Source organism: Falco cherrug, chromosome 13 (genome assembly GCF_023634085.1).
Source record: "Falco cherrug isolate bFalChe1 chromosome 13, bFalChe1.pri, whole genome shotgun sequence".
Classification (NCBI taxonomy): Eukaryota; Metazoa; Chordata; class Aves; order Falconiformes; family Falconidae; genus Falco; species Falco cherrug.
The window spans coordinates 33,177,441-33,193,846 of NC_073709.1; the positions used below are offsets into that span (position 1 = coordinate 33,177,441).

Sequence of the window (16,406 nt, forward strand, 5' to 3'; positions counted from 1 at the left end):
ATCCTGAATGCTTTCTATAAGTGTAGCCTCCTTTTTCACTGCCAAAGATTTACGTCTCACAAAACTAGGAGACAAACTTCACAAAAGGTCAGCCTGTACTTTAGGATACTTCTCCTTACCTTGATATCCATGAAATATTTACTTTTAAAATATACCTACCTCATGTTATCAGTGCAAAAAGATTTACATTTATTTGCATTACTTATACATACATTAAAGTATACTGATGGCATTAAAAAAATAAAGAAAATCATGTAATACCTTTACTTTTACCTATGGATTTGGTGAAATGGTTCCATGAAGAAAGCATTTCCAGACAAAAAGAGAATAAAGAAGAGGAGAGAAACAACAGTAAGACTCATGAGTATATGTAAATGCAATAGTATCTGAACATAAAGAAACAAAGTATCTGGAGACAAATGGAGATGCAATCAGTGTCATATTAGGGACTTTGTTTATTTTTTTCCAATCTGTACATGCAGAGAAACAGAAATAACCCATGCTTAGATCAGAAAGAGTGACACAAAAGTAACATGGACAGTGGGTTAGGAGGAAAAAAAAATCACTGATTTTTTTAGGTTGCAAGATCGTACTCTCAGCATTCCAGAAGCCAGGAGCAGGAGTTTTCTGCACATTTCCAACCAGCCATGCATTAATGTAAATGGACTCTTCAATGTGTACAATGTGAAAGCTGAGTATCTTCTCTCAGAAGCTATCTGAAGAGTGCTCTTGTGCTTCGTTTATCTTTTATCGAATCACAGGTATTGTATTTTCTGATAAATACATGAAATTTTCTTAATCACCTTCTTACTTCTCTCACCTCTTTTCAGTTATTGTATTGCAAGAGGGGGAGTTGAGGAGGCAGGAAGGACAAAAGCTTACGGAGCAAACAAAAAAAACAAAAACGATGAAATAAGATGTGACTAAAACCATGTGTTTATTTGCAGCCAAAGACAGCTTTCAAGCATTTGCCCATCATTTGCAGTGATGGATTCAAAGCAGCTACAGAACAAGAAGAAACAATGAAAGCAGAGTGGAAAAGGAACAGAGCCCATACCTTGGTCGCCCATCATCAGGTGCGCCAGACCTTGAAGGGAAACAAGAGCACAGTCAGCAATGAACAAGGGAGCACGGGAAGGTGGTGTTGTCACAGTGACAAAAATGTTTTGTGACAGGCATCTGTTTCCTATGAGATGTCTGTATCACAGAGGGAAATCAAAGAGCATTTTTCAACCACTGGTTGGAATGCTTTGGGCTACGAGGAACAGAACTGCAATTCAGACACTGCGTGCTGTTTTATTGTGTATTTCTTCTGTGCAGTAGTTGGGATGACAGAAAATAAAATGCTTTCAAATCCAACTAATTCCTTTAATCTGTCTTTATCATATTTTGATTATATTGCTTTGAACACTTTGCTGGGAGGACTTCCTGTCCTCTATGTATGAAATGACGTTAAAAACCTGGAGAAGTGTAAACCTGAAAAATGGGCTGGGTCTGATCTTTTTCCCCTCATAAAAATGAGCATTTCAGGTAATTAAATAAGATTTCTTCATCACATTGAAATGATGATGCAAGGGATGTCTCCTTATTTGTGTGAAACGTGACAGTAGAATGACTTGTTCCAGAGAAGGAAAATTATTACATATTCAATATAAAATACATAGCAATAAAGAAAATTTAAGTATCAGCTTCTGAAGCTACTTCATAAATCTGTGAGAAATAGATTTTGCTATATATTTGTATTGTGAGATGAAATCCAGTCATACCAGTATAGCTCCAGTGACATTTCCAAACAGATGTCCAAAATGATAGTCACTCAGAGTGATTACTCTTTAACATAAGGTTGTTTTTTTTTATTAATGAAAAAAAAATTATACTTATATTCTCACTGAGAATAATGTGATGTAGGGAGATAATTTTTTCTAGAAATATGAAAGATTTTCATGCTTTATGTCTGGTTTAAAAAACAGGCTTATTCTTGTGGAACTTAGCTGGTTTAGGATCCATTTTAGAAGTTATGGGTTGCTCATGTGTTAAATGTGCTTCTCTTCTCCAACAGCTACAAAAAGTGATACATTATTTCCTTATTGACAATTAATTAAAATTAATTCACACAAAGAAGGTGTGCAATAAAATATCCTGCTCTTTATTGGAAAGCAGACTTCCTGGAGAGTTCCTGTGATTTCTAATTCACAAAGAAAATTAGGTGCACAAATGACTCATAGTACTTGGGGAGGGGGGGAGGGAGGGGGAGTTCAAAGAGGATACTCCCAACTGCAATCAGTCTTAAAAGTATTCATATCTTATCAGTTCCAAACCTCAAGTGATGTTCAAAACGGACTAACAATGGTTTTGCTGAATTAGTTTTTTTTAATGCCACCCTTTCTAGAAGGGTAGTTAGACCTATGGGCCTGATGTGCCCCGTCTCTTGTGCCATGGATTCTGTTTCCAAACCCAGTGTCCGGCAGCTGGTGGGATTACCTGGGGTTCACAGCAACGTAAGTGAAAGCTGAGCCGGACCCCAAAGGGATGCTGCATAAGCATTGCACGGGAAAAATCACACAGCTGTGCTGCAGTTTGCAGCTTGTGGAAGAGAGTAGGCATGTTTACACATGTGTTCTTGGTAAGTGTTGCTGCAAGAGAAGCACACTGGGTAAATGCACAAAGTACAAAGACTACAGTCAAGCTTCGGTCCTTCAACACGGGATGTCCTTGCTCGGACCCCTGGCTGCACACACAGCCTTCTGGAAGCAGTACTCTCTTCATTTATGAAGATTATTTAGCTTGTCTTTTGACTTTTAAATTTTTGTCTTGGCAACGATAGTAAAATGTTAGACTTTTGACATGGCCTTAACTGTATTTGATAGAGGGAAGGTGAAATGAGTCGAATGTTACAACATCTTTTTTTCTTTTAATAGAATAGTTACTTTTCTGCAGCTTCTTTAAGTGAGCTCTTTCAGCTCTTAGAAGGTCTGCAGCAAATTGCTGCCACATCTCCTACAGGAACACAAAGAAGGTAATCTCTTAGTAACTTGCATTTAAATATGGTCTTTATAGCTCTAAGGGCCTAAACAAAAAGCCTGGCCTCAAGAGATCACCACTGCTTGAGAGCTACTATTCTTGCTAAAATGATATGTGAGCTTGGTGAGTTGTAAATACATGATTCATATATAATTTGAAAAAAAATGTAAATGGCAGAAGCGCCTCTTGAAAACATCATAGAAACCACTTGATTTTTAAGAGTCACTCACAGTACTGTTCAACTAAAAAAGTCAAGTAAATGTGAAAAACACACTGCTCAAACCAAACAAGTATCAATTAAAATATTTAGCACTAGTCATCAAGACACTGTATTTTGTTTGACTCTGTATTTTACTTTATTTGTGAAGCAGTAAGGTTACTTACACTTACTTGCTGAAAGCACATAATGATACTTAACTTATTTTATATTTTTCCAATCTATGGATGAAGGCTATGGAAGAGTGAAGAATTACTATTACTGTACCTGTCCACAGACTGTTTAAAATGATACAGATAAATCTACCCTGAGAGCAATCGCTGCTAGATTTTCAAAATGACAGTCTGCTAATAATAGAGGATACCACAATGGATAGTCAGGGGAAGTTCCAGCGTTAACCAGCCGTGTATAGGTGTACCACACAGTGAAAATATTCATTTATGCACCATTACTTCATAAGCAGAATGATAAAACCCTTTTCTTTATGAATTAGGAATTAAATATTTAGTAGGAATCCCTCATGTGTGATCCATGACATCTTTATACTGAACTTGGCTCTGAGAGGAGAGAGTTACGGGGCACAGGATGGGACAGTGGAAGCAGATATGAAGATAAGGTATTTTCTTAATTTGGTGCATGAGTTCCATGCAGAGCACAGGCCAAAACAAAATTTAAACATGGTAAACCTGTGGTGAACATGTTCATCCCTAGCACAATTTTAGTAAAACGAATAAATTACAGTCTTTTCATACCAGCAACATGTACAAAATTAACTCTGTAAGTACTAAATCCTTGTTTTCTTATGTAGCCTAACTTAACAGAGATGCTCAGATATCACAGAAATCAAAGATGAAAAATTATAGCTCGGTTTCCAAATTGTGCTTTGGACTCACCATTCTATCCTTCCATTCTTTACATATACATCTTTTGTAGCTTTAATGTATGCATAAGTATCTAGATATGTGTTGGAATAAATTTAAGGTTGCTGTTTTAAGAATCAGATTCAGGTAAAGCCTGGATTAACTGTTATCCAGGCTTTATCTTGTACTGCTGTGCATAAATGAATAGGTGAAATGAAATTGCACCTCCTTATCTAGTTATACTGATCCTAATTCACATTTGAGACTCATGTTGACACCAGTAAGAGTTTTATACACAGATCAAACATAAAATTAGGTACGTATTTCTAGGCTTTTATGTTTTCCAGTTAGAATTCCTACCCCAAGTGTTGTTGAATACATTCTTGTTTCACAATGCAAAGGAAATGGTATTGGTATGTATGTGTGTGACAGATCAGAATTGTTTAAAATTTCTTTCTCCTACTGGTAACATATTTTAAGGAAATTGCACAGCATCGTGCATGTGTTAAATCTGAGCACCTCTCTTTGCCCTTGAATACAGTAGCACAGAGAAATGCGGTACCAATACTTCCAGGCTTTTTCAATAAATTGCCACTGACTAGGCAGGCAGTGGTCCACAGTGCCTTGAATCCCGAGTGGACTCATGTTCCGCAGTGGCTCAGGATGGGACCCTGGGTCAGAGCTGTGCCAGGGCATTCACTTTGCATATAAGTTAGCTTACAAAGTCCTTGATTTAAAAATAGTTTTAAAGTATTGGAAAAAAAAAGGGAAAAGGTATTTCTCAGTTTAGATAGATAAACAATTTTTTTTCCAAATAGACAATTGTTTATTTAGTATGCAAAGATTCAGCTCAGTGAAACTTTTAAAAGCACTTGTCCGTCAAAAAGCACCTTCACCTTTTGGCTTATAAGCAAAAAGACAGTATTGATTCCCAGCAATAACTGATCTGTGAAGCATATTCTGTACCTTTAAAACTATGATACATGCACACAAAATGTTTTACCAGCTAATAGACTTACTTACCAATATTCAGGCTAGCTGGCACTGTGCTTTAGTTTCCACTGCCCTGTGCCATACTTTCTTTAAAGGGACTTAATTACATACCAACATTATTATTGAAATCACATGCTGCTTCTTTCACCGTGTCAAAAAGGCAGGGTGCATTATGTTGAAAAGTTAGAAGGACTTTTTTCCTAAAATTTTGTGCTGTGCAGGATATTAAAGCAAGCAAGATTTGTAGTATTAAAGAGAAAAGCGCTTTCCATTTTCCTAAGCAATTAGAACATAGGTATTTAACATGCATTACATTCTTATGAGGATTTATGCTCCATACTAATGAAACAAATAGTTTGTTGTGTTTTTCATACAGAACATGAGAAGGAATCAATACTTCTGCAAATCTCCTGAATGATTTTGAAATGTGATGTCAGTCAGTCACAGCAGTACAAATCCCATTGTTTCAGTGGGGATATTCTGGAATTACACCAATAAGACCAAGATTAAAATGGAGTTTTGCTTGTGTTCTGTATGGAAAAAGAAATCACATTTATTTAATAAACTTGTATACCTTTATGGGTAAAAAAATGCAACTTACCGTACTGAATGATATGTGTACTTTTATAACATTAAGCAGAAGGGGAAAAAAACCACTAAACAGAAGGAAAAAACAGGAGCTTAGGAAAATAAGGTAGAAAGCACCCACCTTCCACATAGTTGTCTTCTGTAAGCACATAACAGGGAAGGAGAGAAAAGGAAAACATTCATTAAGCAGCATGCAGACTGGAACTTGCCATTGCATGTCTTCATCATGCAAGGCATCAAACACAACATGCAAGTGCTCCATTGCTACAATCCAGAGGGAAAAACAAAAGCACCAGGGAAGCAGTGTTTCCTCTATTTAACCAAATTTATGTGATATGAAATAAAACAAGACTGTTTCCACAGTGCAAAAATTCTACAGGATTTACTGCAGCTCTTTGTTAAGTTTAATTACTATTAGTCATTAATCAGAGGATCTTCTTGGAAGACTTTTATAACTATGTATTTTAAAGCCATCAGTCATTTCTGATAAGGATTCTAAGTTCATTTGCTTCTACTTTCCCATTCTGAATTTTCCTTAACGACCTGTATGAAGTAGATGATTTTAAACAGATCGAACAAGATAACTTAAGTTTTAGAATATGGTGTGAAGGTGTTACTACAGGCAGCGTGGCTGATCCTGCACTCATTACTGAGACACTCACTCTGGTCATTGGCTCAGATCTCAAAATCCAGTGTGGAAAACCTGTCACTTAAACTGGGTGGAATAACAGAATTGTAGGATCGTGTCCCACAGCATTTGTCAGCATCAGAAACTTGCACATCTTAAAAAAATGAATCAGTTCTCTGCCTAGTCCAGCTAGCAAAGGCCACAGCATCTCAGGCATGGGCTCTGCCCCCAGATCAGATCAAAGGGCATTTTGCCTAAGTAAAAGCTGCTGTCAACAAGCAATGATTTGGCCTTTCATCCCCACCCCAACATCAATATGGGGCACAGGAAGGAAGGTTCGCCCAAAGCCTACAGAGCAAAAGAGGACTAGGAACTGAGCCTCAGCTAATGAAGTGGACAGAATTTAAACAGGCTCAGCGTCCTAGTACTCATGCTAGTCCCTATAGTCCTCAGCTCCTCTGCTGGGTCGGTGCTTTTGAGGGAATATGCCTCTGTTGCCCATTACGATTTTGACTGAGGAGAGGATAGGAGTGAGTACAAAGATGATGTCTCAGGGGAGAGAGAAAATGGGAAAGGTAAAATAACAAAGGAAAAACAACACGGAAGTCAAGGAGATGGACTGTGTGAAACCAACAAAGAAACGGGGATGGGTGATAAGGCGGCAGCCTGGCTGCTTAGGAGATCTCTTCCTGCAGTTGGTGCCTTCTCCACCAGCTCTTCCTGGGGAGCAAGCACTCAGAAGCAATTGCAAATTGAAGCCCAGTTCTGTCATTACAGGTGATACCTCATGGAGTCTTCCTAAACGAAAATACCTTTTCATGTGACTGTTAAGAAATGCGATCTAAAGTAATTTGGATATATTGTAAACAAGGAGTCAATATAATGAGTTACACAGAACTGGGCTCAATGATACCTTCTATGCATTTCCTGCCAGAATGTGTCACTTTTCATAATGAAAAGCATTTACAAATTAATGGCACAAACCCCTGAAAAATCTCATCATAACTAGACAGTATTCCAATACATAATTTGAAAAATTTACCACTTTTAAAATAATAGCTATAATAAACAATGAATATTAAGGGTTTAAGTCTCAGGTTTTAGTTCTAATACTCATAGGTCAGAGCAGAGAAAGTTATTTGGCTTAAGATATTATAAATCACCTTTTCCATGCACACACTCCAAATTTAGACTTCTAAAATCTCACTGCCTTAAATTTTAGTTTGTTATGATAGTGCAAAGGGTACATACTGGTTCATGCATTTAGGAAAGAGGCTGAAAAGAAAAAAAATATGAAAAGCAGTATGCCTGTTGTGAGTAAATACATGAAGATCAACAAATCGAAAAAAAGTTCACTGAGAAAATGAAAAACACTAGATTTCACACAGTAAAGATATTACGTTCTCACAAGATGAAGATATATTCTATACGCAGTGTAAATTACAGTGATATTTGGGCTATTAGAAATAGCTACTTACAGCTAAACTCTTCTGGAAGAGTCTTCTTCCTTTAACTGCATATAGTAATTTCTTTTGTTCAAGTACAAAATCCCCCAAACTTAATGAAAAATATATCAGTTATTTCAACCGTAGTATAACTTCAGGCTCCTTCATCTAGCCCTGGTTCCCAGGGTGCTGGTATGGTGCCATACCAATACTGCAATGACATTCTGTCTGGTGGCTCCACTTAGCTTGACATGAGTACTTAAACCCAACGTATGAACTTGCTGAAAGGCCAGTTCTGTTGTTCATGATGGAGTCAAAGGAAGAGTTCTGAAAACATCACAGGCAGTGTCAGATGGTTAAACTCATCTTATTACAGGGTTTAACGTACTTTGTTCTGTATCATGGCCCCTGTTCGTAGCAGTGATTGGTATGTCTTTTGTAATGACTGTCAAGCATAAAGATTTATGCTAGCTGAGCAGCTTCCCCTAAATGTCTGATTGATTAAACTTTTAAGTGATAGTAAGTTAAACTGTCAAAATATTTTGAATTACATAAAATTGAAAGTGCTGCATTCCGGTTCCGTGAATAAAACAGTGTATATAGCCAAACCCCTATGCTCTAGTAAACAGCCACGAAAATTTATTCCTCCACATGTTTTTGTCATGGTAAGTTAAACCACCTTAAACAGTTTTACAATTGAAGAAAAAAATTAGTTCAGCTTGCTCATGGTACATTACAAGGTTTTAATGTTAGATTAGCATTCAGCATTATTATTTATTTAAGGTGGTTTTTTGTGATGGTTGATATATTTCTGTATCACTAATACTTTGCTTGACTTTCCTGATTGCCATTTTCTTGGCATAGTCTGTTCTTCTAATCACAGACCGAGATGCCAGAAGACCCAAATTCTAACTTTGCTTTTTATTAATTTTGCTTACTCCAGCCACTGAAAAAAAACAACAACAAAAAAAAGAACAAAAAAACCCCAAAGCCAAAAAACAGGAGGGAACTCTTTGAAAACCTTGTATACTATCAACACCTTAATTTTGCAATTTGGAGGGAACAAAATTTTCCTCATTCATATCAGGGGTAACTATTTACATCATTACAATTGCACTGGTGTAAAATTTATATACCTGGAGGACAGTAAACCCTTATTACACATTTCTGTCATTGCTGATGATTTAGCCACCTACAGTCTGAATTTAGCCACATTTTGATCCATCCACCCTGAAGGACATAGCCAATAGGCTACTGAGTAGGTCTGCTGGCATCAGTGGAACCAGAATCTTTCAAGACACAAAGTGCCATCTCCTCACTGCTGTAGGCGTTGGCAAAGAATGGCTCTGCCTTTTCTAGACCAGCTGATCATACCAATGATCTTCACCGATGCACAGCCCAGGTACAAGACCAGGAGCTAAAAGGGACTGTCAACACAAGAGCAGAGGAGAAGGGCCTTGCAGCCTCCACTGGCAACTGGATGACTGCCCAGACAGATAATTTTCTCTTCAGCGCTCTGACTTCTGGTAGATGTGAAAAGTTCTGTTTTCACATTGTACCAAGCTACTCGCTTGAAGAACTAGACAGGTCTTCATCCACTGCAAATGTTTATTTCCTAGACCTTCCCCCCCCCCCCCCCCCGCCCCCCCCATCTCCCTGCCTCCACAATGATTGCACTGCTGGTTTTTGTGTTGACAACCCAATTCCTTTGGCCAAATTCTGCTCTCAGTACCGAGGCAAATACTCGGTTGACGGCATGTCATGGTTGAAATCAGCAGAACTACACAACTTACACAGGCTGTGAATCTGGCTTAATATCTTCAGAAGAATTGTCTCAGACTGCCCTTACTGAGCCGAGAGCAGAATCTGCTCCATATTTTTTGCAGCAAAAGCCCAACCAATTCTAATTATTTTAGCATATTACCATGATTCAGTGATATAAAAATGGGAATCATTTTTTTACATGATGTTTTTATTAATTCAAGAATCATTTTAATATCCGGTGATGCTTCATGGAAACCTTGATTTGTTTTAAAACTAAGTGACTGTTTATATGTTTTGTGGTTATTTCTGCTATTACACACTTTTTGTCTGCTAGATTATTTACACCTTAGCCACACAGCACAATATTTGTTTTGACAATTATATAAGAACAGTATTTTAACGATAAACAGATGAAACAGTACATTAGTATTTTGAAGTTATAGAAATAACATTCTAGATATAACATAATAAGAAATAGCATATTAGAGTTGGCATTTTTATATGGTTTTTCCCCTCATCAAAATTATAGTTCAAAATCATATTTGGCAACAATGAAGGGTATAACATACCACAGACATAGTTCCTGGAATTTTGTAAGATATTCAGTAGTACAAATAGTAGGGAAGTAGCCTGAAATAAAGCTTATCTTTATGCAGGTGTCTGCCATTAAAAATGATGGGTAGAAATTTAAGATACTATATTTTAAGTTTGTTTTCCCAAAGAGTAATGCATAGGTATATGTCTCTATAAATTTATCTAATTTAAAATCCTATACTAGAAAATGTCATTTAAGAGACAGCTTTTTCTATGGGAACGTACCCAGCATCTCTCGGTTAGTGTTATTTAGCCTGTCCCATTGGGTTCTCAAATTGTTTGTTAGAGAAGCTGGTTTTTTTTTTAACATGCGGTTCAAAAGAAAATATTTGGAAAAGATATGAAAAAATCAAGTATGTTATAAAGTATGTTATGAAGCATGAACAGTCATAGTCTCAATAATGATGAACTAAAGCAATTCATTAAAAATCTGCAACTATTAGCATTGGTCTTATCAAGTGCTGTGTATCTGACAAATTTCATTAGGATTATTTGAATTTTTTTGAAATGTACTTTTGAAACCCACTGTAAATATTGATTGTAATTATTTACTGTAATTTTGAATAATCAGAAATGTATTCTAAAGATACTTAGTACAGAACTCTGATTCTGTTGCAGCCTTCTGCTTGAATATTGAGTAAATAGGGAAGCAGCATTTCCTACAGCTGGGCTTCGTAGAACAAAATTTGGGATTCATCTGCAAAATCTGAAAATCCACCAGAATCCAGGGTACAGGGCCCAGGAGTTCCTACATTTCCACATGTTTCTCAGGTCTGAAGGCAATATACAGCCTCTCCCAGACTCCACAGAGCTTTGGGTGGGCCCATGCTGAGGGCTTTCCCGTCAGCAGGTAGATATATAATATAACAAGGACTCTATCCAATTTTTTGGTGGAAGGAAGAGATTTCAGAATAACAGGAATTTGGTTCTGTTCTAGCTCCATTTTCTGTCTACTACTCTGTGAAGATCCCTTCTTTTCTGGAATGCCCTGTACAAGCCTCAGGAGGACAGTGTGATACTGCCAGGGGCACAGATGACCCGTCTTGACCAAAAAAGAGAACCAGGCTTTCTGCCAAATGAGAATCATTAGGGCACAATTAGACCTTTCTGTGAGTTTTGTACGAGACAGTCATCAGCCCAAATGCAGTACACCTCTGTAAATTCCACTAACAACCACGAGTTTACTCTAGGTGAGGCCACCTTTTCTATAAAGTGCTATATATCCCAAGTGCATTGAGAATGGAATAATGACAAGATCATTTTAGTTAAGCTACTGTAGATGATCTCCTGGTGTGAAGCAGCAGCTAAGAGGGGCAATGCACGTCTTGAATGCACAGGCAAAGAAATGATGAACAGAAATAGAAAATGGCATTACTTTTTGTGGTGCAACTAAAACCATTACTGTGTTTAGCTCCAGTGCTCATATACTTAAAAGGAAGTGAAAAATGAAAGAGGTTTCAGAAAAAAAACCCCACCTTTTCCCACAATCATTCATGGCATTAAAAACCTGAGAAAACTCAGCAATCATGTCTTACACTGAAAGCCCTAAGATGCTCAATCTATTGAATATATCAAAGAAAAGATTAAGAGGTGTCTTGAACCCAGTTTGTAACTATCAATGTCGGGAGAATGATTCTTGATACCTGGAAATCCTTTCAACCAGACAAATGCTGGGATTGAGAGTCAGAAAAGTTCAAACTGAAAATAAGATGAAATTTTCCAACAAAAATAAGCATTGGGAATATGGGAAATTCTTCCCTAAAGTCTTAAGACAGAGCCTTTTCTAACAGAAACTGTATATCCATCGTTGCTTGTGGGCTGCACTGTAGGAATCACTGGAAGAAATTCTGCATTTTGCCATTTAGGAGGGCAGGTTAATATTTCCATAGCTGTACATTCTGGCCATAACTTGTAGGAATCTATAAATTTTCTCCAGTCAAATCCAAACAGAAACCAAGCATAAAAAGCAGCAAAGACTTTGACACCCTGTTAAACACAAATATGTTCAAACAAATTGTTTTCTCAGAAGCAATCTCTGCACCATTTGCACAAAGAGCTCACTTAGAAATGTTTCCCATGAAGAATTCAAATATAATGGGTGAAAAAGAATCATTCAGGTAAATCGTTACTATTATTTCCAGTGGGAAAATACCCACACCCCCAATTTACTTCTACACCCTGTAATATTTTCCAATACGCTCTGCAGTTGTCTGCAGATGACAAACAGAATCAAAATCAAGACATAATTAAATCAATACTCTTTCTGAGGCAACAATTCTTCTGTGCCGTTTGATTCATATACAGCTTTATCACTTTTCTATTGTTTATCATCACAAGGGTATCAAACATGAAATTATTCAACATTGCTTTAGCTTAATGCTATTAATCCATGATTATTTTACTGTCACACATTTTTAGATATTACACATCTGAACCAACTTTGGAGCTACAGCAGTCAACAAATAAGCACATCTTTGATTCTTATATCTCCTTTTTCGTAACTGCTTCCTAGAACTGACATTTTTTGAAATTTGCTTGTCCTTTTAGTAAATTTTACTGTATTTCTAAATAAACTTGGAGTGACTCAGGGGAGAGATCATGATGTAGATATAAAAATACCTGCTTTTTAATTATATTACAATCCCAAGAAACTTCACTTTGGCCTTATTTTGTCACCTTCTTAAATTTAATTTTTTTCTCCAAAATGGGTCTGGCTAGTCTCAGATGTGCTAAACTTCAGACCTGCTTGCAATATGTCAATGTTTTACAGAAATTTGCATCGGTCACTGGGACAAGTGTTCTTGCATCTGTGTCACAGCTGCAGTAACCACAACCAGGGAAGAAAGGTGGAATCAAAGTTTTTTTAATAACTAAATTTATTAATATTAATAATAAAGATAATGAAAGAAGAAACAAATAATTTATCTAAGTGAAGGCAAGTCAAAGAAACACGGTCTCTCCTCAGTGTTTTAATTTCCATGTATAAGCAGAAAATGAAACACAGTGTAAATCTATGTATTTTACCATATCCTTTTTAAGAACTGCTGCTCTTTTTCCATTTAGCCTCTGGGACTATTTCTCTGGATTGGAAACATTCCATTTCCTTTTAAAATTTCTGAGATTTGCACACTACTCTTTGATTTGTGCTTTCAGACCTCTTTCCTTGTAATCACTAGAGGTCTTATTTGCTATCACAGGGAATGGATAGATTAACTATAATTAAGAACTGACTGTATATGGTTCACGTTACATGACCGTAACTCCTCTTTTCTTCCTAGCACTATTATTTCTTTGTATTTTCTCCTGTTTGTCCCTGCTGGCTACATGCATGAAAATATATTTTCAGGATATTCCCATCAAAACCTTTCATACAGAATTAACTACTCTGGCTGGCAGACAGTAATGGCAAGAATAGATTATGTTCTATAAAAGTGATGCAAGGTGACACAGGTATTTCTATTTGAAAAATACCTGCACTGAAATGAATTTGAAAAATTTATAAAATAACTTATTTCAACAACTTCTTTAAGAAACAGTTGTGAAATGGGGAATTAAGATTTTTCAGAATTATTTGTGCTTGTTTTGGTGCACATGAGAGTAGAAACTAGCCCAAATCTGATTCTTTGTTGCACTGTGCTTTGTATATTCAATTTTATCTATAAAAGAGGCTGAAAAATCAGGCCTCGATTACTAGCAGAAGAAATCAAATCACTGTCCAACCATCCTTTCAGCAAAACTGGTCCGTTAGAGCCATTAATACCATAGGATTAGCTGAAATGACAGTGAGTAAAAATGCTACACAGTGGTTGAACGGCAGAAGTAATTTTCCAACTGGATGGCAGCTTTACAGAGGTGATGATCCAGCGGATAACACGAGCAGGAGACTCAAAGGAGCAGAGGTCACATCTTTTGTCCATGAGAAGGATATTGTTTTTAGGCAATCCTTTCTAAAACTTTTCTACTGTTTCTTTATCGCATACTGAACTGGAAGCTATCTACACTTTCACAATCTCTACTGTGTAAATATAATATTTCTGCTTTGTAATGCTTACAGGGTGATACATGACTGCACATTCTGCTCATCTGAGATATTCACTCAGGCCCTGACTCTGCACCTGGATATTTGTGCCTTCCCAGACTAGTACACCACCAAAATTAACAGGACTGCATGCAAAGCTAGCCATATTTCTGTATTCACGTGCTGGTTTTCTACAAAAAAGAGGAATGTTGATGTGCTATCGGTGATGCTGTGACTTTAACACAGGTGGCTGAAGACAATTTGGTATCAAGTGTTCTTGAAAGTTAGCAGCTAAAATTATAGAAGACACACTGTGCACAAAAACAGAGTAGCAATATTCAAAATCACTTTGTTGTATAATTATTTAGCTAGTCACCATAAAATTTTCTTGGCTACTACTGCAATTCATTTTGTGGATGTGAACTGAGCTTAACCTTCCTTTGGAAGCCTTTAGGATGGTACAGAACAAACTTTCTGTTCATTTAAATGGGAAATTCCTCTGAACTGAGTAGAGCTGTGCTCTGAAATTCAGCATGGTGTAACCAAGTGTTTCATTTGACATCAAACTAAAATTTAATCATAGCTATCTGTGACTGTGAGAGAACAAAATAGCTATCTTTTTTTTTTTTTAAAGAACTGAACTTAATTTTCTCCTTTACCAGTCTACAGTAATTTCAACGCTAATGCTGAATGTTATTCTGATTAATTAGTGGTTATAGATAATGACAACAAAACTAATTACAAGAAAATTTACAATTTTAAAAAAATCAACATCTCTTCCCTTAAATTCTGGTCAACCTTAGCTAAAGTAAGAATTGACACACCTTCTTGTTTCCTCCATAGATTCTACAGGGACTGAGCAACTGTATATTTTGTTGTAGCAGTGTGCATGCCTGGATTGAGCTCCCACGTGTGCAGAGCACTTGCACACACTGCAATCAGGAAACAGATGCTTTACAACAATTCTTGATATGGATTGGTTAAACAGTTATCGGCATAAGAATATATATTGTAACTTTTATAAAGCTACTAAGTGATGTAAAAAAATCACTGGCCTTAGTTTAGAACAGGTGAAAAAGGTGGCTCCTGGCAAGGAGATACTGTACCTGATGTGCTTTTGCAAAACCCTGATGGTATATATATGATGGCTAGCTACATTAATTTTTCATCTATGACTGTTCCTATCTCAGAACTGCACAATTGAAATTTCTAGCGGTAGTAGGTGTTTCAAGACAGTTACATTTTAGGGACATCTATAAAATGAACGCAAACTAAGAGCTAGTTCTTCCCTTCCTAACAGTTTAATCAATACCACAGAATCACAGAATGGTTTGGGTAGAAAAGACCTCTGAAGGACATTTGGTCCAACCTCCCAGCTCAAGCTGGGCCACCTAGAGCTGACCGTCCAGGACTGTGTCCAGATGGCTTTTGAGTATCTCCAACACTGGAGACTCCACAACCTCTCTGGGCAAGTTGTGCCAGCGCTTCATCACCCTCACAGCAAAAATGTGTTTCCTGATGTTCAGACAGTACCTCCTGTGTTTCAGTTTGTTCCCATTACCTCTGGTGCTGTCACTGAGCACCACTGAAAAGAGCCTGGCTCCATCCTCTATGCACCCTCCCTTCAGGTATTTATATACATTAACGTGACCCGCCCTGAGCCTCCTCTTTTTCAGGCTAAACAGTCCCAGCTTTCTTAGGTGGGACTCTCATAGGAGAGATGCTTTAGTCCCTTCATCATCTTTGGCCCCTGGTTGGACTCTCTCCAGTATGTCCATGTTTCTCTTGCACTAAGGAGCCCAGAACTGGACACAGTGCTCCAGCTGTGGCCTCACCAGCACTGAGTAGAAGGGAAGTATCTGACCTGCTGGCAATGCTTTGCCAAGTGCAGCCCAGGATAGCATTAGATTCCTTTGCCCCAAGGGCATGTTGTTGGCTCATGGTCAACTTGGTATCCCCCAGGACTCTTTGGTCCTTTTCTGCAAAGTTGCTTCCAAGATGAGTGTCCCCCAGAATATATGGGTGCAGGGAGTTGTTCTTCCCCAGGGGCAGGTCTTTAGCACTTGTTGAATTTCATGAGGTTAGTGTCAGTCCATTTCTCCAGCCTGCCAAGGTCCCTTTGGATGGCAGCATGACCTTCTGGTGTACCAGCCACTCCTCACAGCTTGAGGGTTCTTCTCCTTACTGAGGGTACACTCTGGCCCATCATCCTGATCATTAATGAAGATGTCAAGCAGGATCAGACCCAGTATTCATCCCTGGGGTACAGAGCTAGTCA

At 37.5% G+C, this 16,406-nt stretch overlaps 1 protein-coding gene across 20 annotated transcripts in view; it reads right to left on the reverse strand.

Annotated features, from left to right (window-relative positions):
• Window positions 1–16,406, reverse strand: part of NRXN1 (neurexin 1) — a 730,807-nt gene that overhangs the window by 643,540 nt on the left and 70,861 nt on the right. For 13 of the 20 annotated variants that reach the window (XM_055725490.1, XM_055725504.1, XM_055725501.1 and 10 more), the window contains exons 3-4: window positions 5,801–5,818; window positions 1,058–1,087 (exon numbers count right to left, since the gene is read on the reverse strand). The exons of 5 other annotated variants lie outside the window; for them this stretch is intronic. In XM_055725490.1, the coding sequence (XP_055581465.1) occupies window positions 1,058–1,087; window positions 5,801–5,818 (48 nt within the window). The remainder of the gene's footprint in view (window positions 1–1,057; window positions 1,088–5,800; window positions 5,819–16,406) is intronic. 2 more of the 20 variants (XM_055725505.1, XM_055725493.1) reach the window with 1 other exon arrangement.